The sequence below is a fragment of the Diuraphis noxia genome, unplaced genomic scaffold, assembly GCF_037042655.1.
Source record: "Diuraphis noxia isolate RWA-SAM2 unplaced genomic scaffold, SU_Dnox_SAM2 contig0002, whole genome shotgun sequence".
Lineage (NCBI taxonomy): Eukaryota > Metazoa > Arthropoda > Insecta > Hemiptera > Aphididae > Diuraphis > Diuraphis noxia.
Window position 1 is genome coordinate 25,681,875 of NW_028301712.1, and position 23,988 is coordinate 25,705,862.

Below are 23,988 nucleotides of genomic sequence, written 5' to 3' on the forward strand. Positions count from 1 at the left end.
AAGAAAAAAAAAACAATGTGTTTGGGATTCTCTCACGAACGTGAGAGGGTTTGTTTATTATGTTCCACCTCCGGTCGTATAGGGAAAAAGTGACCTTGACATTGTTCAGCATCCCTGTTATTCATGAAACACATGGGAATCATTGGTAGTTTGTTCTTTTTTACTACTATTCACTCACCGAGGGTGGTCTCTACGGTCCTTCACCCACCTCACCCAAATACCCAATCTCTCTCGTAGTAATTGTTGCACCCGTCGCTATAAACAACCGAATTATATATACACGTGTATACAGAAACCAGATAATAATAATTCACATGACATAGATTTTGAAGACTGGGTCTCTATAATACTAAAATATTATGTTATCGACTTATAGTAGTTATTAATTTTAGTAATTTTACGCTTAGTCACTATATTATAGTTATTGTAAATTCATAACATTTCTTCAGCGAATTATGTAGGATTTTATCCAAAATTGTAAATAATAAGATAATAGGGCAAGAGCTGTTATTCTACGACGTGGCGAACGTCGGCCGTTGCATTTCCGAGAATATCTAAGTGCTTTGCGCAACAATGATAATATGAAATCGAACACCGCGTGAAAAACTCTAAAACAAAACGCAAACACATCCATAGATCGTGAGAATCTGTCGCAAATTGTCAAGTTATCGCCATCGCAATTATTCTGACACCTCGGAAACAACAACAAAAATGCATTTGTGGTCATAATATTATTATAAAATTATTACAACAGTACACCTAACCAATTTATCGACAACTGCAGATGGCGTTTGACTAACAGTTTCAAATCGACCTAACGTTTTATAGTAAGTTGTTGTGTTATAGTGTATCGCGACATGAATTTAATATTTTATTATATTCTGACTTCGGAGGCGTTATAGCAGAAAAATAAGCAGTTATTGATACTTCACGATTATCGTCTACACGGGTATCCGGCGTTCGTGTGAATGTATTCAATATTGTGTATTTGTGTATTTTTTTTCTGCTCATTATTCACCGTTGTTCCTCTGCGCCAGCGCGCGCACGCCTCCGAACAACCAGCGGTTCGGTTTTTATCTCGCGTGACGTATATTCTCCATCCCAGCCACCCGCCGCCGACCCACCCATAGACACACCATAGCCGACGACCGTAACAACACGCATAGCTGCCGTGTCCTCGCCCGCGTCCCGACAACACCCGACACCCGTTCGCCGAGGGCATCGTCGACGACGTCTGACCCGGTTGATGGATAAGCGGAAGAGTAGGGTCGGCATGCGCGGTGTGTTTTTGGTGTCGGTGCGCGCGCGCGGGGTTTTCGGATCAATGATAAAAATAAAATACGATTACGGCGGTGAATGCCGGCGCATGCGCGTCCTGGAGGGTCGCTTTCACGTACGAGTTCTGGTAGATACGTCACGCGCGCGTCGAACTCCAGAGAAGCCGATTGTTCATTGGCCGTGCTGCGGAAACCCCGCTCTCGCCACACCGCCACTCTAGAAGGTTGGCAGCGCTGCGACAACACACGCACACGCGGATCGTTGTGCCCGCGCGCGCACGGTCACCTACACCACCACCTCCTCTATCATCATCGTCGTCGCCCCCCTCACCACACTGTTCTCGTACCTAGACCGGTCACACCGCCCTCAGCTCTTGCCATCACCGCAGCGACGTCACTCCACTACGACTACGGCTGTTCATTGCGTTTGCTGTGTGGCGCGGTTACGACGTTACGTTCAGTTTCCGTGTGTACGCGCCCGTGTATACGCGGTTTTGATATCCGTCGTTCGTGTTCTCGCGCGTACGGATTATTATTATTACTATTGATTTGGTTTTTTTTCGTATTTTTTTTTTTTTAAATTTTTAATTTGGTCATATGGATTTTAATCTAGTGACGTTTATTGAAAGCAAATACAATAACGGCTCAACGACAACATCAAGTGTGCAGTGCTGCTAAATAATAATATATCTGTCGACTACCATTAGACCACGCGCAAATATCGTCCAAAAAATCATGCAGATGAGTAAGCGACAACACTGTTACCTGTGCGACTTGCCCCGTATGCCATGGGCAATGTTGCACGATTTCACCGAGCCCGTGTGCCGCGGGTGCGTCAACTACGAAGGAGCCGACCGCATTGAGTTGGTGATCGAAACGGCCAGGCAAATGAAACGGGCCCACGGATTCCAGGAATCAGCCCGGTCCACGGCCGTGGGCGGTGGGTCCACTGCCGTCAACGCGCACCACCCGAAAAACTCGCATCGACACGAAAACGGTACTCTGGAAGTGGTTGGATTGCCACCGCAAGCACACCAGCTGGCCGCACGACAAACACAACAACCTCCACCGCCTCCGCCACCGGCCGCGGCCACATCGCACTATGCGGCCCTGCACCATCAGCGGTCCACACTCATGGAATATCCCGGTAGGCCGGGTGGCGGTCACGTTGTCGACCACGAGGTGGCCATGAGTCGGACATCGGTGCGCTTGTCGCAGAGCCAGCAGCAACAACAACAACAGCAACAGCAACAGCAACAACAACAACAGCAACAGCAACACATGGCGCATCACATTCCGAGCCGAGCCCAAGCCGGTGGCCAGGGCCTGAAACGCGGGCTGAGCACGCAAGCCGATGACGACGATCACCACTCAGAAGGCAACAAGCGCATGATGGAAGAACAGCAGCAGCGACCGCCGCTACAGAGAGGCGAATCGCTGCCAGCCGTCAGTCTCGCCGTTCCTTTCGTTGAGCGGTCGTTCAAAGCCGAACCTAAACACCCAATCAGGACCACATCATTCGACACGTCCACGTTCAAGACATCCAGTAAGTGTTTTCACCTCTTATTAAATATTAAATAATTCTTCCGGCATTAGGTAACGTGGTGATTGCAATGTCTGACGACGACGTCATTGCTAGTTATTTCACATCCCGAGATTAATAATACTGTAGGTACCTTATAGTTTTTCGGGATATAATAAAATTATTGCCTATCCTACCCAAATGTATGTACATCGGGTTTAATGCTACTATCATTGAAGGATTATTGTTCATTATCTCGGACGTTCCTCTGTGACGTATTAATTTTGTTAAGCCGGCGAGCGGTTATATTTAGCGTTAAGTGGTCGCGCGCAACGGTTGAGGGCGTGAGCGTATCGAGATCGTCGATAATACATTCCTCGACGGCCACAAAACAATACGTCGGCTGACGAATGGGCCGTGACGTCATAGGATCCAGTTCCCCGACCTGGTTCAACCGGCAGGCCACTATTAATATTTCATAATATATTGAGACGTGCGGTCGATCAGCAAAATTCACCTTTTCTGTGGTCCAATGACCTTGGTAGTAGGACCAAAAAGCACTCGAGAAAATATGGAATCCCGATTTATTTATTTTGCGTTTCTGGGGGGTGGGCGAGCGGTCGGTCGGTCGGTCGCTGATAGATTTGGCAACGTTACCCGTGTACAACGAGTCTAGTGACGTAATGCGTACACATGCACACGTACGTATTACGTTCCATTGCGCTTGCGCTCATTTTCTACGAGAATGTTTTATCGGATGATCCGATCGTTCTGTTCCGCTCCCCCGTCGTTGTGGTGATTGATTGTTGTTTGCGTACCAGGTGGGTTGTTGTAGTAGTGGTGGGCGGAAACAACGGGTGCATTTTCGTGCGTTTTGACTAGAATGCGGATATTTCGCTCCGCGTGCATGCTTGAGGGAATTACCGATCGGGGGTGTGGAAACCATTGTCGTCGTCAATGACCTATTAAATACGAAATAACACGTGGTAAAAAAAAGGTATCTAAATTAGGTATATCGTGATATTTTATTCAAACGGCCACATATAGCTCTGCGTCTTGCGTTTTTTTTACTTTCATTCTTTTTACTAACTCTGTTTTCATTTTGACTTACATGCACTGCCTGTTCGGGCCACATCTTATTACACGTTCTTATTTTTCGGATTTACGGTCCAGTTTTTGTTTGTCTGTTTTGCTTGTTTTTTATTTTTTTATTTTTACTGATCGTCCCTTGTGTGCGCCAGGTGGATATGCGTCGGCCGCCGTGGCACAACAATGCATGACCAACGGAAACGGACCGGCGGCTGGATCACCGCTGGCCGCCGGCCGGACGACCGGGTCGCCGACGGACGGGCCACCGTCCATGCAAACGATCGGTGCTGGCGGCGGCGGGCAGCCGGGCGCGCAAAATCAGCAGAACGGGCCCAGCAACCCGATGGCGGCGCTGATGAGCGTCGCCGATAACCTGCCGCCCGGTTCTCCACAGAGCGCCCGCGGCAGCCCGCCCGGTTCCATCGGTCCCACCGCCCAGGCGCCCGGTGGTCCCAGGTCTGCATCCCGAGGATCTCAACACTCGCCAAACTCCACCGGTATGTATTCTTACACGCCAAATCTATCCATCCACCCGTGACGTAGGATGAGCGCTGGTTTAAATGTATCGAAAGTTCAACCGACGGCACACACGTTTATTGCACTCCACGGAATTTTTATAATTTTGGTCATCTCGGCACTCCCCCCCCCCCACCAACCACTACAATTTCCCAACCACACCACTACAATGCCCTCCACGATGTGGATGCATACGCACCAGTTATTCTTTAAAAAACAAACCTACGTTTTTTTTAGCAGTACATTTTTTAATAACAACGAGTTCTATATTTCATTTAAATTTATCTCGTTGGTCTGTAATTTCTTATTCTGTTCAAATATTTTGTTGTTGTGCTGATAAAACAAACACGCGTATCGTTAAGTGGGCTCTCTAGTGTAAGGGGGCGACCGTGTCAGATAAGGCCGCGTGTACATCTCTCTTCTTGTGCACTTTAAATGCTCACCTTATCAATCTGTGCATGTGACAGTTTATTAGATTACTCGTATTTATAGATTGATAGCTTTCCGTCGAATTTATCATCACGAGCGCATAGTTCAAGTACTTACACTGTTTTACGGCCGGTTGAAAATAGTACCATAATATTATCTTATCGTTCGCCGTTCGACGCAGCCGGCACAACATTATTAGGAAATTCTTTACATCCAATTAAATCGTATCTATTTGACTACGTAGTAATTGTACTACGGTTGAAATATGTGTCTAGATTGTTCGTTTTGTTACGATTCGTATCTGGCCGCGTTTTTAATAGTCGTTAAGTAAAATGACTGATTAAAAAATTCCTACATTACATATTATTTTATTTTTTTGCTCGTACATTTTCAATTAATGGCAATAGATATTGATTACGTGGCGGAACTTTATCGCGGATTCATTGCTTAATTGTTTAAAATATAACTTGTAAATTGGTCAAAAATGATTATCTCAGCGTGTTACGGGATAAAAACCATAACATGTTGAAAAATGCGTGCGATAGTTTATTTTTTCGACGCCGTGTCCACGACCTGTATTCGAAAGCCACAACGGCACCAGCCACCATTAATAATAAGTAATAATATTGTGCCGTTTTAATAAAGTAATATTATTATTTTGACACATTGGCTAACCCAACGGGTGTGCACTGAAAGTATTTTTCTAATCTCGTTTATAACCGCTGCCGGAAATCCCCGTTCTCGCATCACAACTGCCCCCACCTTACATGAATTTTAATCGAAATAGATAGATTTGTAGTTAAATGTTAGTGTTTTTTTTTTTTTTTTATGATAATTTTAAATCTGTTTGTATGGTTTGTAATGAGAAATTTGAATTTTCTATTTTTTTTTTTACCATGTGTTTAGAGTATCATAATATAGGAAAAGAGACCGCATACCGCCTTAAACATGCCTTATACTCCTACAGTCATAAATTAGAAAAATAATCAAGTCCTGGATCTTTGAGGAGTGGGGATATACAAAATATTTAAATGATTTCAATATTATTTTTGAGATAGTACAATAATTTCTGTTAAAATATCATTAAACAAAATAAAATCATATTTTACTGAATCCCACTACACCACCTATTAACTAATAATAATTTTCTTATAGAGATATTCTTTTCTCTCCACTTCCGTACTTTAGTTTATGTTGCTTGAAGTAGATTTGTTGATTTGCCGTCCTTTTTTTTTTCTTTAACAAGTCGCGTTTTGTAGGCGGTTCGTCCAGCGGACGTAGGTCATCCGGAAGTCGTCACGTCAGCTCCACAACTGTGACATCTAGTGAGGCCAACGGCGGCAATGCTCCCGGTTCCGGCGTGCCCGGCGTCAATGGTCCCGGCGTTAACGGCCCAGGTGGCGTCGGCGGTCCAGCCGCCAACGGTAATGGTGGAGGGAGCGCTTTGAACGCATCAGTTCCTGTTGGCGGTGGTTCTGATGGCGTCGCATCCGGAACACCTATGGACGGCACCACACCAACGTTGCCGCAAGTTCCACCCTCTGTGCCGCTGACGAATGCGTCGGCTGCCGCCGCGGCCGCGGCCGCAGCCGCCAACACAGCTACTCTCAAGTGCACGCTGTGCCAAGAGCGGTTGGAAGACACGCACTTTGTCCAGTGCCCGTCCGTTCCCCATCACAAATTTTGTTTTCCGTGCTCGAGGGACAGCATCAAACGACAGGGAGCCGGCTCCGAGGTAAGACGATGGCCATCAAATTCTCATCTTTTTGGTTTTTGTTTTTGTTTTTAAAACTCGTATGGTTTTTGCTTCGCAGGTGTATTGTCCTAGTGGCGAAAAATGCCCACTGGCTAATTCAAACGTGCCCTGGGCTTTCATGCAAGGCGAGATAGCCACCATACTGGGCGAAGAATTCAAAGTGAAAAAAGAACGAGACTCATAAATTATATTATAATTATTATTTTTTTTATTTTTATTGATTACGTCATATTATAGTATATACTGTGTAAACATGTTTCACATAATCATATTATTATGTTATATGAAACTTCACCTCCTACAGATCCTATCAGATTATCAGACTTCTAGGCCTGGAAGGATCAAGGCCTCGGGTGTAAAATATGCATTTATTTATTAAGCCCTCTGTATATTACATTATGTATAAAATAATTTTATTACGTTACGTGAAAATGCCAATAGCTATTATAACGGTGTTGTACGTTCCCGTAGGGGCAATCCTTTATTTTTACTTTTTAGGCAAAATTTAGAATAATTTTAGCCTTGTTATGTTCTTGTTTCCCCGCCGTTTTCTTTCGAAATCTCGCTGTCGACGAGACATGGAAGGGAGACTAAAGGGAGCAATCTTTGGCGTCAAGACTGAGTCAAGTCGTGTTTGTATTTTACATTTTTTAAGTAAAACAATTGTTAAGAAAAACGGTCCTAAGACTGTGCTAGTCAAAGCAAATATATGTATATTAGTATTATATATAAATCTTAAGTGCACAAAATGTATATTACTGTTTTTTAGCTTTAAATTATGTACCCTAAAGTTAATTTTTAGGCCGGTAGCGTTGAAACTACGTTTGAAATTTTTGTTTTCGAACAGAGATCAATTGTAAAGGAACTCACAATCTCGCTTGTTTGCATCTCGTGCGTGTGTATATATTTTGTAAAAAATATTATCGTACTAGATTTTGTGGTTTCTCCCCACCCGTCGCCTCTTCCCTAATGTATTTTAATAATAATAAAAATACAAATCGGTAATCATCAGACACGTTTAATATTTTATTACCTACTGTGTAACGTCTTATAAGTAGACACTTTATATTGTGTATATACCTAATGTTGTCGTTTTACTCTGCAAAATGCTAGTCTCGCGTGTTGGATACTTAAAATTTAAAATCTATGGTACATAATCGTTATATAGAAAAAAAATGATGTGTCGTTCCCGAAAGTTGATGTCATTCTCGATCGAAGTCGTAAAATAAAATTCGCCCACGTGGAGGCAGATTGGATCGCGTTCAAAAGATTGGTCTGCGTTATATAAATTATTGTACGCACGTCACACGCGACGCCATACCCGCTAATTTGAATTTGCTAAGCTTCTGCAACGCATTTTTGTCGCTGCTATATTACGATGTTTATTCAGTACCTAATTTGTTTGTAATAATCGATACGATTTTTACGCGTCAAAACATTTTTGATTATTCGATATCCAGGCGGGAATCCATCGTCGGTTCGCTTCAATGTCATCTTTTCGGATGGCGGGAATCTTTCGATGATGTCCCCTCTCGATCAAATCATGGGCTTCTAAAATAATTTCTATGTTATCATGTTACATAATACATACACGTGACAGTTATGACATTCCGTAATAGTCTATCATGAATGAAAATATAAACGCGGTGCGATACTACGCATGATGGGTGGTCGGGGGTTTGTTTCGTTCGCGTGCGTAAAAACTGACGGCAAGTGTGGTCGTCACATCACACGCAAGACTTTCGTGTGACGTCACCGCGACTAAACCTCGTCGTGCTACACCTACACGGCAAGACCTTTTCGTGCGTATATGTCGAATATTATTATAATACTCTAGTTGTGTATTCGAACACGCCTCCCCGGTACATATACACGCGAGACGGGCATGTCAGTCTGTCGCTCGCGTCGAAGAGGGGTTGGTACGTTCTAATGGTATTGATCGGCGGCGGCATCACAAAAGTATGCATATTGTGTAAGCGTACCATATATATAGGGTCGAGACGTTGCCGGGCTGTTGCTGTTTTTAAACACACACACGACATTATAACCGACACAGACCTCCCTTCGGCCCGGACACCGTACATCAGTGTATGTCGAGCGGGTGTGTTGACGGTACCTAATACATTGTACGATATACCTATACATTTAGCCGTTATATACGTCATTTAGTGTCCCGTGTGGCTTGCAATGGTTATTGATCGTATATATCGAAAAATTATTTGTATACAATTTTCAGTTGTATGCACTATACTTGCCTCATCGTAAGTCTCGGTAGTATTACCTACATGTAATATTATCTAAGTTCACGGTAGTTAAAATTTAAAAGACACATTTAGTTGGGTGGAGGGAGAGCTGATACACGATACACGTGTGGATTTTACTCGCCTTCAGAAAAATTATTTTTACGACCAAATTGTTTAATATCTATCCTAGGATTGGCTAGTTAATAATACTGTTAACGATTAAGTAGATAAATATATATGAGATATCTCGCGTATATTATTGTGATATACAACAATTATTATAAATAACGATACAAATGGTGTACCTACTTCGAGGGCTTAAAACTACTTCGGCACCTAGGTAATTTAAATATTTCGATATCTCATATAACATTACAAGTAATAATTATATTGTCTTAGAAATATAAATTATAATACAAGCATAGGTCAGGTTTTAAAAATTACGTAATTGGTTTAATGGTTTCCAAACTTTTTGACGACAACGGTAATCGTACCTTTTTCGTTTTTGGCGGAAACGGGTAACTCCCGATTGTTCAATTACCCAATTTTCAGCTGTGAATTGTAATACGGTGTGTCAGCTGAGTAGTAAAATTGAAACAGTAATGTTGTACGATTGTATTATTATTTTTCAGTGTAAACCACATGTCCGAGCATCACTCATTTATATCTGAGTGTACCCAAAGACCCCCCCCCCCCCTTGACCATATTGTTTATTATTGTTTTTAGTATCTTTAGTGTTTTGTGTCTTAAATTGTGTGTTTACCCAATAATTTTAACTAGTCTATAAATATATATATAGATCTAAGAAAGTTTCTATTTTATTTTTCAAACCTTATCTTGAGACAACTAAGTGATTTTTTATTTTCAAGTCCCCCCCATTACCGGCGTACCGACGGGGGGAGGGGTTTAACCTCCCCCCACAAGTAAAATACGAATAATGATTTTTTTATGGAATATTATATTTAGGCTAGGATCATATTATTATGCGTTTTTTCGGGTCGGTCGCTTCACGGTGGTTTTAAAAGGTTCCGCATATCGGTTTAGTCTGGCCCCGATAACACGTTAATAATTTAACCCTAAAAAAGAATACAATTGTATAAACATTTTTTCTTATATGTATGTATATAAAATATGGTAACCCCCCCACCCCCATTAAAGATTTTTACGTACGCCACTGGTGCCATATATTGTGTACTTTTATACAACCAAGTATTTACACACAACAATATGATATCGATACAGGTACTTTTTACCAACAATGTACTTAAAGAAATAATATTAATTATTTACATTTTTGTTTTTATACCGTTCCCTACACATTACTTGGAAATATTTATTCAATAGAATTTTATGACCCGGCAAGTACGATTTTAATAATATTCGTATTTTTAGGTGTCTAACGTTATATTAAATATCATACTGACGAAAGTGGTCGCTACAAAATGCATACACATTATCGATTATTGTAAATAAATTGACAGCGTCGTGTGCACGCCGTAGATCTTTCGGTCCTAAATCGTATCCCTACACTACACACGTGTACACTAGCTACGTATATATATATATATAATATACAGGCCAGAATTCCAGATCGTTTGGCTGCTGCCTTTTCTCGGCGATCCATCCTGTATAAAATGTTAGGATGTTATCGTGCGTGATCGGGGATTATCGTTTCATGACCATACCACGGTGGCACGGTATATAGTCATGCGACTAGTGTACAACTAGTATTTATAGGCTGTTTACGACGAGCAATGAACACTATCCGTACCTTGATGATCATGTTATTATAATACAACACACTATTGCTGTTTTTAATATATTATTTTGTTGGTGATTTTTTTTTCCTCTTGGATTTCATCACTAAAAATTACTTACGTAAATACTTTTATAATGTAAAATTCGTCGAGGAAAACGTAAAGTCAGACAAATTTTAATTGTCAAATATCTATAGCTACTATATAACCTACACGTATGAGCGTGTGTGCAGTAACGTGTTAGTGTATATATAATATAATGATTGATATTACGAAAATGATTATTGTACGCGACACATTTTGATGTTGACGTGTAGTTCTTATTTAATTTTTTTTTTCGATGACCTCGTTTTAAAATATTTAAAATATCGTCGCAATGGTGTATGTACTAATATGTACTTACATATTATTATTGTCTGTTACGTGTATTTACACGACTGATTTCAATCCAGAGCTTGTCTTTATTAGAAAATATCTCGGTTTCGTGTTGTTTGATTTTGTTTTCGTTTTCGTTTTCTTCGACAACGTATTGTATACATTGTCTTGAATATAAAACGTTCAAGACGAAATGTTTTCTTTTCAGTTACTTAAAAATTGATTGTCTCAGTCCTAACGTTTTAATCTCAAGATAAATATTGCATTGTTCTCGTAGTCGTCAGTCGTCACATTCTCTTATTATATTCCAGAGGCACGTGTTTTCATAACCACGATTATAGACTATATAGTTATCTAGTATGTTATCTGTATTATCGTGGTCATAAAATCATAACTATGACGAATTTTACCATCGTCGATTGTAAAATATGATATTCTTCTATTATGATGATATTTTTATTTATACGACGTGTCGCGTGTGCTGTTTATATACAGTCTGCTAGTCTATATTATATATTATATTATTATCCTCTTTAGCTTTGTTGTATAAATGTTCGATGTGTGAGCTATAATAAAATACGTTTACTCAATGGTATCTCCTATCTACATAGGCAGATATCTGATGTATATGTATAGTCAATACTTGTGTTGACATTACGTAGTCACGTCATTTATTGACAATTGACTCAATGATATATTATTATGTACCTACACATATTAGAAATTTGAATGCTATTATTGAACTATACATTTTACATTTCCAATGTGCTGGCGTACTGCAGAATGCAATTATACGATAACAGCGGATTGTTTACTTTTTGTACGATAGGTTGATGACGCCATTTCGTAGATTTGCCCTCGCAAGGTGCTCGAATTGGCATCATGTTGTGGGAGATTCACTGCTATTATTTTTTATATTTCAAGATTGCCTACTTATCTCTAATAATTCTTTTCGCATTGGCATGTGGTTTTTGATACAACAATTTTTTATCCTATCGTTACCTATAGGTGCTTACTTCACATTTTTTATTGGAATACAAATTTTTTTTTAATACCATATTCGAATTAAATTTTGATAATGTCAATCTTACAACTTAGTGTATTAATATGATACTGCATAAAGTGGCAGCCCCCCCTCGCACACACATGTTCACAAGACATACATTAGTTTGATATTGCATGAGTACTGAGTAGCACTTATTATAATAATATCATGAATAAATTATGTAAGAGTGCGTATCTAATAAGCAACAATGAATAACGTTTGCCGTGCGTCCGTCTCCCGTTAATTTAGACTGAATCCTCCCCAGACAAAAACAAGCTTATTGATTATTGATACAATTTAAAATAATAAAGAGGTATATTTAGTTGGTACATTTGATTTATTAAAACAAAATGTAGGTCGAGTTGAATAGTTTTAAGGCACTAGAATTTTATAATTTTCAATAATTTAAGATTCATATTCTTGTATTTTTCCATTTCAAGCGCAGGCTTATTAAATGGCATCATCAGTAGGCATAACATCACTTAAATAATATATTATGAGTCATGCCCATCGCGCCAAGTATTGTGATGGGTATATGTGTAACTCGTTACTCGTGCAATATAGACACGGAGTTACGTATACATAATAATATTCTACCTTAATTTTGTCACAGACGAACAAAAACGTATAAAATCGAGATTTATCGAGATAATCATGTCTATAGATATTATAGTATGATGAAAATATGACATTGTATATGAAATAGTTATCGTGTCGTGTATATGTGGTATTGCGTTTTTCGGCATTTTATCGATTTTACGTCACGGCCCACGGGGAAATCGCTCTCATTATAAATTGTTTAGCAGACTATATTATCCATCAGTTCTATTTACCTACAGTAAAGCAAGTACATCTATATGTATATCTATATTGTGTGTATAATTATAGCTGAAGTAAAATCGTAATCGGACGGGAGACAGCGCACGGAAATCGATGACAATAATTATTAATATTAAATTATATATGATGGCGGACTATATTATCTGCAGTGCAACTATATAAACTCGATAATATTTTCTGTTGGCATGTTTTTCGTATTATACATAAATGTTGAGAGACGTAGAGTGCCCTTTCTTTCCGTGATGATTTTCGGAGTGATACACCGATTTTCGATACCGCATAAATGATGTCTATTGTTGTTGTATGTTTATTCTGCAATAATAATTATGACTCCATCTTGTATAGTCTTCATGAACCCCGAGTACTGGTGATTCTATTCAAACGCGCTGTATGTAATTTTCATATTACCTATTATATTACGTAGCTATATTCTTGCCATCTACAATAACGGTTATCTGCAATAATTTATGATCTATGATTATCGCGTTCGGTCATTCGGTATTTTCGATACAATAAAATCAGTATGATGCTTTTAGCAGTTTAGCACTTGTGTGTATCACATCTTTTCCGCCTATACACTCCTCACGCTATATAACAACCTATAATCAAGTATGTGTTTATGTGTATGCGTTTGACGTGTACACTGTGTACAGTGTACATTAAAATATTAAAATGTATAATAGCAATAAAATGTTTCCAACCTATCAACTGTGGATTGTTACGGCTCGAAGTACAAAAGGTGTTGTATTATATATATATATATGTGAATTGCGAGTTTATATACCGTCCAAACCTAATAATCGTATTGCATCTGTGCAAATAGGTACCTATAATAATAATATGATATAAATCGATAACAGAGAGTTTTCGTTTAGCCTGCAGTATATGTAATGTATATATATATAATGTATATTAAGTGGAACGTATTACGTGTATTGTAAATATAGGTATATAATATATATAAAATAGTCACGCCGAAAAACGGTTAACAACTAACAAGTCGCAAGCTTATAAGTAGACTTTACTAAGTAATAATCCCAGAACTCTCTTACCGCCCAAAACGAAGCTATGGAGGTATCTTCACGATAAATGCATTTACATAAATGGGTAATGCATATACACTAGGGTGGTCCTTAGTTATAGAAGATAAAAAAAAATATTATTGTTTTTATTGCTGGACCCTCCCATTTTTTTTATTATCATATAAAATTTATATGGAAGAAATTTGGGCATAACTACTCACCCCCTTCCCGTGCCCCAAGAGACTTAAATATAGGACAGAGGGTAGTTAAACGGTTTTTTACATTTTATTCGAAAACTATAAGATTTATCATAAAAATGTATTGAACTTAAATTGTAGAACAAATTAAGTTCTATAAAAAATGTATTTACAACATTTTTCGTAAATCTATTATACTATATAATAAATAATAAAATATAAAATATTTGATTTATTTGGGAAAATACACCACCTTTTGTAATTAATTATATATTATTATTTATTATTATTAAATTTATATATACATCATTTCATAGATAGTAACTGCAGATGAAATTTGGTCTGATAAAATTATTATCGACATTTATATTAACATGGGAATATTGTATATACCATTTAGTTAATACCTATTTTATTGAGTCCAATAACTCAGTTATCTTATCAATTATTATATATTGCGATTTATCTTTAAATAGTTTCCATAGAATTTGTGAATATTTTCTGTTAGTCAACCCGTGATCGTCGTAACGTCATGTAATGTGTATTGTGTATGATATTAATGATATTAATTTATTGTTTCTATTTAAAGTTAAGTTTTTAAATTGTTTTTTTGTATTTATTAAAATTTTCGACGTTTGTTAAAAATGCCACGAAAGACAATATATTTGATTGGATCAATGGATAATCAAATTCTCGGCAGTAAACTACCTACACTAAGAGACTGTATGAAAGTTTTATTTTTTAATATGCGAATAGTGAAAATGAATTTGTCAGAAAGTGCATATTTAGCTATTGACGAATGTATCATATTCTGGAAAAAAGCACGAATTCCAATTAAAGATCGAGCAGATTGTATGAAGAAATTAAAAAAGTCGTATGAATTATGGCGAACTCTCGATAAACATAAAGAACGGAAAAGTGAAACATACAAATCTCAGATTAAAGAGTTTGAAAAACAATTAGACAGCTTATTTGACATAGCACATGCAAATGCATTTGACATTATGAAAATCGAAATTGATAAAGAATTTTTACGTTCACAAAGAATGCCAGGTCGTCCAGGTTGTTTGCTAGGAGTTGATATGCAACTTATGAAAAAAGAAAAAAGACAAATTATTAGAAAAAATAAAGAGGCAACAAAACGACGAAAATATGAAGCTGAACTTTCAAATATTGAACTAGGTAATTATTAAAATTTTAATACTGAAAAACATTCAACTACCTATTGTAGCTTTTCATTTATTGATCATATTATACATTATTTTATTATTATATTATAGTTGAAACACCGGCATTCACTAGTTCCGAGGAAGAGGAAGACCCAGAATGTAGTTTACATTCAGAATATGAAGAAATTGAATATATACCGGGTTCATCTGGAGTACAAAGAGCAACCAAATCAATCATGACATCTAGGCTTTCCGCAGCTTTAGACAAGTGTAAGGTCAGTGATAGAGACGCAGTACATTTATTAACAGCATGTATAGAAAGTCTTTCTTTAAATCCGGCTAATTATATTATTAATAGAACATCTATTAGAAATAGCAGAGAAAGTATTCGAAAAGAAATTGCAGAAAAAGTTCGTTCAGATTTTGTTAGCTTAAATGTAGATTTTGTTATTGTACATTGGGATACAAAATTACTTCCTGGCTTAACTAATCAAGAAAAAGTTGATCGTCTTCCAGTAATTGTCTCAACGCCAAATGGAGAACAACTTCTTGGAGTTCCAGAAATCCCATCAGGAACAGGAAGTGAAATATCATCAGCTGTATATGATTCTTTAGAAAAATGGTCTTTGCTTGATAAGGTACAAGGTTTTGTATTTGACACTACTGCATCAAATACCGGCAGACTAAATGGGGCATCTACACTTTTGGAGCAGAAATTGAACAGAGACATTATTTATTTTGCTTGTAGGCATCACGTTTCGGAGTTGATTATCCAGGCTGCATTTAACGAGGCGAAATTATACGTATCGTCTGGACCAATCATACCAATCTTTAAACGCTTTCAAAATTCATGGAATAAAATTGATAAAACAAAAATATTAGTTTGGAATACAAATAAAAATTTTGAAAAAATAATTTCCCCAATACGTGAAGAAATTGTTTCATTTTGTTTAAAAAAAATTACCGAAGACCATCCTAGAGACGATTACAAAGAATTAATTGAACTAGTTATTATTATACTTGGAGAAACTCCACCTGGTGGCATGAAAATTCGTCGACCGGGTGCATGTCATCAGGCAAGGTGGATGGCAAAATGTATTTACTGTCTGAAAATATTTTTACTACGAACTGAATTACAAATTAAAAAAAATGAAGAAAATGCTATAGTGCGAATTAGTGCATTTATTGTTAAAAATTATATTAAATATTGGTTTACAGTTACAAATGTTAGCGAAGCACCATTTAACGATATACATTTTATACGAACTTTAAACGAATATAAAAGTGATGATAAAAAAATTGCAGATGCGTGTTTGTCAAAATTTTTAAATCATTTATGGTACCTAAATGAAGAATGTGCCGTATTTGCTATATTTGATGAAAGGATTTCATTTGATGTCAGAAAAAAAATGGCTGACAAATTGTTGAAGTACCAAGAACAAATAGAATTAACACCAGGATTGGAAGACGAATTTTTATCAGGACCAAAAAAATTATGTTTGAAGTTAGAAGACGTGGACGAATTTTTAAATAAAGAACTACCTGTGAATTTGTTAAGTTATAAGTCATATAAAATATTTAAAAGATTCGGAATTTCTTCGGAGTACCTGAAAATGAACCCAACTACGTGGAATGATAATTTTGCATACCAGTCTGCAAAAAGAACAATAGATTCGTTACAAATCGTTAATGATACAGCTGAAAGGGGAGTAAAGCTTATGGAGGATTTCAACGATAAATTCACTAAAAATGAAAACCAAAAACAATTTTTACTTCAAGTGGGTTACAAAAAGTTTTATCTATAATAAATGTAATTTTATACAACTAATTGCATTATGTATTTAATTTTAGGTTATTCAAAAATATAGAAAAACGTATGAAAAATGTACAAGACAAGTTTTGAGTACACCATTTGAAGATTAAACTACTTAGAAATACAACTTAAATTAATTGGTTTATTATTACATACATTTTATTAATATTATACATTGAAACAATTGCAAAAAAAATTCAATTCTGTCAAAAAAACCAAAAGAAATTAATTTTTAGGGGGAAATATTAGATTTACGAAAAATGTTGTAAATACATTTTTTATAGAACTTAATTTTTTCTACAATTTAAGTTCAATACATTTTTATGATAAACCTTATAGTTTTCGAATAAAATGTAAAAAACCGTTTAACTACCCTCTGTCCTATATTTAAGTCTCTTGGGGCACGGGAAGGGGGTGAGTAGTTATGACCAAATTTCTTCCATATAACTTTTATATGATAATAAAAAAAATGGGAGGGTCCAGCAATGAAAATTCAAAAGTGTGAAATTAAGGACCACCCTAATATACACGTAAAATTCAAACGTGCGAACTCACCTGCGCCTTTAAATAGGATGAGGTGGTACCGGCTGCCGTTTTTCTGGATTGCATCGCTGGCATAAATATACGGAGTATTGCGTAAGTATATCAGGAAAAACTCTTTAATATTAATAGTGTTATTATTATTATTATTACTTCCGATATACTACAGATTCGACGTCAATATAAGGTTACGGCGCCTTTTTAACATCTGCAGCACTAAGTGTACCGTATATACAATAATATAATATATCGATCCGGTCATTGCGGGTTAAAGGCGGGTAAAGGCTTGACATTTCTACCAATTTTTACGATACAAAGTTGGTTTCAACCTTACAGGCTTAAATGTTGATCCCAATCACGTATAAATAAAATAAATCGATATAATAACTATAATACAATAAATGATATTGACGAATGTTTATTTTACTGTTATAAATCCAATTAATATCTCGAGTTTTATAGAAACGAGCTAAATCTTTAGCAGGGAGGAGGAGTCTTGTGTAAACATTCTGCATATGGTGGTTAGACCTATAAGCTACCGAGTCCACTTCCTCGCCCTAAAACACCTATATACCAACACCACAACCGTCCACGCGTTTTATACTGTCGTAAATATTATTGTACACATTATATTATATAGTTTGAAACACAGTTTTATTTCTTCGTATAACATCATGCACATCGCTTTAACCCTTATTCGATATAGGTACTCATCATAGCGGCGACTGTGCGCGTGCGTCGTACTGGCGCGCGAGGATGAGACAAAACCGTCGTCTGGCTGTTTGTCGGGTTACGTCACTACCACATTTTTGGCTTCCAGTCCCAATAAGATTCCGTTTATAAACTTGTGTGTATGTGTGCGTATGTTTATATATATTTATATACGCACGACAAGTCTTTCGCCCCCCCCCTCCCCTCTAGAAATTCTTGGCGCGACCAGGACCCTTTGGACGAAAATAGAAGCGTCTTTAATTATAGATGGATATAGACGGGAAGTTAACCTCGGTCTGGTTTGATATTGTAAGTGTTCTGCGGCCATTCTGTACATGCCGAAGTGTACCACCCAGTCTAATCGTTCAAGAATATAACAATACAATACCATATTGATCATGTTTCAAAATATATTTGACCATTCTGTTAATTGTATTATGACAATCGGTCGATAACGTATATATACAAAAAAATTGCAGTAGGTATATACTTATTAATTATTATATATTTAATTTTTTTTTATTTATTTACTCATATACAACTGATACATTTGTAATAATTTAATACTGAAAGCTATGCATAAATAAAAAAAACTGATAGCTAAATTGACGACAATTTTTATAACTGCACTTTTTTTTTTTTTACGATGAAAGGGTGAATTTTTCGACCCACAATTTTTCGTATTGCATGTAATAAAATTCACATCACCTGTCGATTATAATATTCACCGATAATGGGTGTGTGTGAGTAACCTATATGTAATATATTTATCATGCGAGCTGCACGTATAATGCACTATATATTATACTATGTGAGCTATATAATATATATATATATACCGCATGCGTGGTGATGTATAATTGCTAAACACAAACAAAAAACACGTGTTTATGATATTGATATACAAGTTCGACACGTCATGTCGTATGCGAAACCACGTGATTCGGTCCTCTCTCTGCAGTGTTTTTGTGGGTAATATTTCGTATAATGTCGCGTATAAAAGACAAAATAATAGAACTGAATTAATCCGTACACGCGCTTGCACGTTCGCGACGCGTGTGTGTTGTGTGTACATAAGTTATAGGCATATGCTTATAGGTAAATAGCCGAATAATATATGGTGTGTATATAATACTTATGTGATCCAACGTTTGCGCGGTTTGTTTTCTTATATTTTTCTACGGTGTATATATACAAACGATACGATATTGATTCGGCGCCGTTCGGTCGTCCTCATCCAAAAGTCGGCGATAATAATAATTAACAAGTGGGAATACGCTGAGATCTTGTCTGGCAGCGACACCGGCGCTCCGCGGCCGCCCCTGAAGTCTTGTGTAAGATCAATACGCCGGCGTGAGGTCTGTAGCGTTGGCGAATAGAAAAAGGTCGTCATCCTGAGCACACGATATATATATATATATGTATATATGATGGTAGTATACCGTTCGGGCCGTCTGGGTTGGCTTTTATCGATTTCCAAACGTCGTGATGTTTTAGCGCGCATCGATATAACTAACTCATCCATCACATCCTTCTTTATAGATTATATAATTTTGTAGGTGTATATTAATATATTACTTGTGTGCGCCGCACATTTCATCACGACCGTTTGCTTTATACTGGATGAAACGAAACAGTAGATACGATATACATGGTGTTCTGAGTTCTTGCATTTACATTAAATGGAGGTTCGTGACGATCTGCAGAACGATATGGAGGCTGATGATGAATTTGTCTCTACAACTAATAACAGTAAATCATGACATTAAGCAGACGATAATATTAAATAACCTTAATAGATGATATTTGTTCATATTTTAAACTTCAAATTGTATAAAGGTATTTCTGAAATAATGAAACGATGTATTGTGTATACGAATTTCCATCTGGCATTCCCGAAAATTAAGTAAAATTTGTATTTATATTAGGTATTATTACTATCGTTTATTCGATGTATATCGATGCACTTAAATTGCATACTCAATGCGCCTTGTTAAAAAATCCGTTTGTTAAAATCAACAGAAAGTTATCTTGTATATAATATTGATTATAAAATATTTTATTTTAAACTGACGTGTAGTGGTATATTGTATATAAAAATACAGTTGATAATAATTGCTTTGTAAATATGTCTTACAGCCATGGCAGGGACGATAATATACTGGGAGCGGCCGGAGGGATAAGTGACGTACTGACGTCACTGTTATTTATTATATTTTATTTCGTATGAAAAACAAAAACGCGGGCTTTGTAGTTTGTATTTCATATTATGTTATATTGATCGACAGAAAGTCTAGAGGAGGCCTTTTGGTTGGAGGTCAAGCTCCCGGACGTTGCATTATGAGTTCATTGGTCTCGAACTCTCGAGTGTATGCGTGTGTGTGTGTTTTGTGCGAAGCTCCGAAATGCGTAAATAATCTTAATATGTATACGCCATACGACCTTCGCGGGACGACCGCGAGAATAATGTAATATTCTTAATAGTTTCTATTGTTTAACACGGTTATATACAGTTACACAAACACATATATTATACACGGAAACGAGTTATGATAATTACTCGTAATAGGTATTTGTTAATCGTGAATTATCTCCGGGTGGTTGACAATTTTCACTTTACGCTCACCGTGCTCGACCGTAGCTCATTGATGATATAATAATAATAAACCGGCTTTGCCGCGTATACGCATACATAATTTTGTATAATAGTATTCTAGCGAACTGCAAAGCGCTTGCGTCCTGATTTCCTAGTTTTTTTTTTATTGAGTAACCTTTGTTAACGTATTTATTTTGATGAAAAAAAAAATTTAAAAAAGCGTTATAGTGTCTGGTGTAAATTTATTACGTATTATGATGACTATGTCATACGCATGCGCACCAATATACGTCAGCTAGTTTTAAAAATACACACTCATTAAAAAAAAAAGCCTCCGCTAGTCCGATGTATATTATACTATATAAATTTAAGATGCGTTCGCATATATTATGACTTGAAAAGGTATATTCTATAGTTGTTTACCAAAATATGATATTATGCAATATTTATCCGATTTGCAAACTGCTGCTGATAGCATTCGATTGGAAAGTTATTTATCGTATGAATGTATTTATAATTTAATAATTAGTATTATAATATTATATTATACACTTTATTTTCATTTACTAATTTTTTTATTTTATTTTGTTTTTGTTATTTCAGCGACACAAGCCAAAACACAAATTTACCAGGCACAATATCTGAAGTTACTACAGTGTCTGATCACAACGATACATTTTCAAAACTCAAGGTATATATTATAGGTAGAAGTGGCGTACTAACAGGGGAGATATTCCACTCCCCTCAACGTTTTTAGAATTGTTTATGAGAAAACTAAAATTTAGGCTGACATGTTAATTAAAAACATTAACACTAATAAAAATTAGTAGTCTGTTAAAATGTACGACATATTCTGTTCAAGTATCAGTTGCAGATCATCTAATAGACCACCCCTGGAAATTGAGTTCCAAGTACGCCACTGATAGGTGTTACAATTTACTTATACTCCATGTATTAATTGGAAAGTAGCTCTAATTTGAAACATAATGCAAATATGAAATATTGTTGTGCCGTTTTTTAATGTAATATGCAACTATAATATAGTAAATATCCTTCTTTTTATAATATACTCTGAAAAATAATTTCAAAAAAGGCTTAAGCATATGCACAAATAAAGGGGCTGGGGCGCTAAGGTTAGGTTAGGTTAATCGGCTAATTCCATTACAGATATTATGGGTCTATAAAATTATAAAAATGACTAGTGCGCAGCAATTCATGATAAATATATATTGAAACATATTATATAACAAATAAAAAACATTACATAAAATATCAACGAATAGGGTGTTCTTTATTACCTATATTGAATTACCGTTAGTTATCAAAGTGTGAAAACCATATAATTTTACGATATTATGCTGTATGTTTGAAAATAGAAGTTGCTTGCATGCATTCAAAATTCAATCGATTTCCAAATTGTGTTTTTCTTAAAATTATAAATATATAACTACAAAATTGCTATATTAAATTTTAAAACATCCAAAAAAGTTTTAAAGCGTTTTTTGAACAAAATTTTAGACCATGGTAAAAAGGAAGCTATTTATACCTATACATATTACATAAAAAAAAACACTACAATATGATCAATATCTGTATTATATTTCGCTAATTACCTAATTATGATATTGTGATACTGTATAATATATTTAATACTATAAAGTATAAATTTTAATTTAATTTAATTGTTTATACTATATAGTTAATGTATAGAAACAATTGTGTTTTGTAAAACAAAATTAATAACTCTGTTATTTAAAATTTTTTTATTTGTTAACACGTTTTTAAGGGATACCAATTTAATACGAATAATGTAGTTAAGATGAACAATGAAATCATAAAAAACGACTTTGTGAATGCGTCTATTTTGATCAATAATGCAAAAAAAAAGGCCAAAGAAACTGATTTGTATTTAAAAAAACTACATGAAAAAATATTGCCAAGATGCCAGTCTGCAGATATCACAAGTGACATAGTTAAAAGGTTATTTTTTTAATTAAATACAAGTATAACGTATACCTATGTTCAATACTCTTTAAGGTGCTTTTACATTAGGTCGCGAATACGAATTTTGTATACATTATACCCATAAGTATTAACGATAGGCCTTTGTACCATTCGTTAGCGTTCAGAGCTGCTGTTTGAGACGGTGGGTAGTGGCGGGAAAAATAAATAAAATTAAGAATGGGTTGAAATTCTATTTATTAATAAAAACCTCAACAATACCCTAGCTGTTATAACTGAACTAAGACCACATCACGGAAAAAACAATTATAAATGGGTATGGACCATAAATTAGGTTGCACCTAAAACAAAATTTGTATTTTATAGTTACTACTTACTAGGTTTATACCAATTGCGATGCTTATAGGCTTTTATAACCATATATTTATGTACCAACTATTATTTAAAAAATTTACAAAAAATGTTTAATAAACATATATATTATTTTCTTTTATTAAAAGTTATTAATTTATATATATATATATATAAATAACAATAGATTATATATGTATTATCATAGATTTTATAATATACTTGTACAATGTATTATTATAACATAAATATATTTTATATATTTATTGTATTATATGTTATAAAATCAATGGTACTTATTAATGTTCATGTTCATTATATTTCAATAAAAATGTTATTTGGTGCAATTCAGTTTATCAATCTTGAAAATTAACTAGCATAATAATTAGTATAATATGGAAAGGTCATTATAAGCGTAATTGGTAAATTCTCATTAAAATAGTGTTATTTGGTATAGGGTGGTTTACGGGCGTAATACGGTGATTCATAAATGTACAATAATAGTATCGATACCAAATTTCTTGATTTTTTCTGAGCTGATAAATTTGTTGAAGCTCGGGCTGTTCGATAAGTTCGAAAAACTATTCCCAAATAAAATGCTCTTCAGTGTAAATGACATTCGTGATTCATACCGTCACAACGAGTCGTTATTATTATACGTTCGCGTTCCGAGCGAATGTTTTACTTTTATAGCAAAAAGGAAAAAAATTATATGCATATAATTATAGCATTCATTCATTACAAAAATTAAAATTTTATTAACATTTTTGAATAAATA

The 23,988-nt window shown here is 35.7% G+C and overlaps 3 protein-coding genes across 4 annotated transcripts in view; all 3 read left to right on the forward strand.

Annotated features, from left to right (window-relative positions):
- Nucleotides 1–23,988, forward strand: part of LOC107161627 (uncharacterized) — a 102,744-nt gene that overhangs the window by 56,861 nt on the left and 21,895 nt on the right. The window contains exons 4-5 of the mRNA XM_015508109.2: nucleotides 21,501–21,588; nucleotides 22,684–22,877. Of these exons, the coding sequence (XP_015363595.1) occupies nucleotides 21,501–21,588; nucleotides 22,684–22,877 (282 nt within the window). The remainder of the gene's footprint in view (nucleotides 1–21,500; nucleotides 21,589–22,683; nucleotides 22,878–23,988) is intronic.
- Nucleotides 1,639–7,600, forward strand: Pits (Protein interacting with Ttk69 and Sin3A). 2 transcript variants are annotated; one of them, XM_015508110.2, is made up of 4 exons: nucleotides 1,639–2,823; nucleotides 4,041–4,385; nucleotides 6,093–6,568; nucleotides 6,648–7,600. In XM_015508110.2, exons 1-4 carry the CDS (start codon nucleotides 2,013–2,015, stop codon nucleotides 6,771–6,773), a joined length of 1,758 nt encoding a protein of 585 aa, XP_015363596.2. In that variant the 5' UTR covers nucleotides 1,639–2,012; the 3' UTR covers nucleotides 6,774–7,600. The 2 variants fall into 2 exon arrangements, with proteins under 2 accessions (XP_015363596.2, XP_015363597.2); XM_015508111.2 differs by lacking the exon at nucleotides 4,041–4,385 and having other exon boundaries at nucleotides 1,640–2,823.
- LOC149058275 (uncharacterized) lies at nucleotides 14,249–17,624 on the forward strand. The gene is made up of 3 exons (XM_089221585.1): nucleotides 14,249–15,250; nucleotides 15,349–17,015; nucleotides 17,089–17,624. The coding sequence occupies exons 1-3, from the start codon at nucleotides 14,713–14,715 to the stop codon at nucleotides 17,158–17,160; spliced, it is 2,277 nt and encodes a 758-aa protein (XP_089077711.1). The 5' UTR covers nucleotides 14,249–14,712; the 3' UTR covers nucleotides 17,161–17,624.

Excerpts from the sequence above, each read along its gene's own strand:
- Pits (XM_015508110.2), top strand. The coding sequence starts at position 2,013 with ATGCAGATGAGTAAGCGACAACACTGTTACCTGTGCGACTTGCCCCGT. Across the intron at positions 2,824-4,040 it reads GTCCACGTTCAAGACATCCA|GTGGATATGCGTCGGCCGCC; the intron begins GTAAGTGTTTTC and ends TGTGTGCGCCAG. Across the intron at positions 6,569-6,647 it reads GACAGGGAGCCGGCTCCGAG|GTGTATTGTCCTAGTGGCGA; the intron begins GTAAGACGATGG and ends TTTGCTTCGCAG.
- LOC149058275 (XM_089221585.1), top strand. The coding sequence starts at position 14,713 with ATGCCACGAAAGACAATATATTTGATTGGATCAATGGATAATCAAATT. Across the intron at positions 15,251-15,348 it reads ACTTTCAAATATTGAACTAG|TTGAAACACCGGCATTCACT; the intron begins GTAATTATTAAA and ends ATTATATTATAG. Across the intron at positions 17,016-17,088 it reads AAAAACAATTTTTACTTCAA|GTTATTCAAAAATATAGAAA; the intron begins GTGGGTTACAAA and ends ATTTAATTTTAG.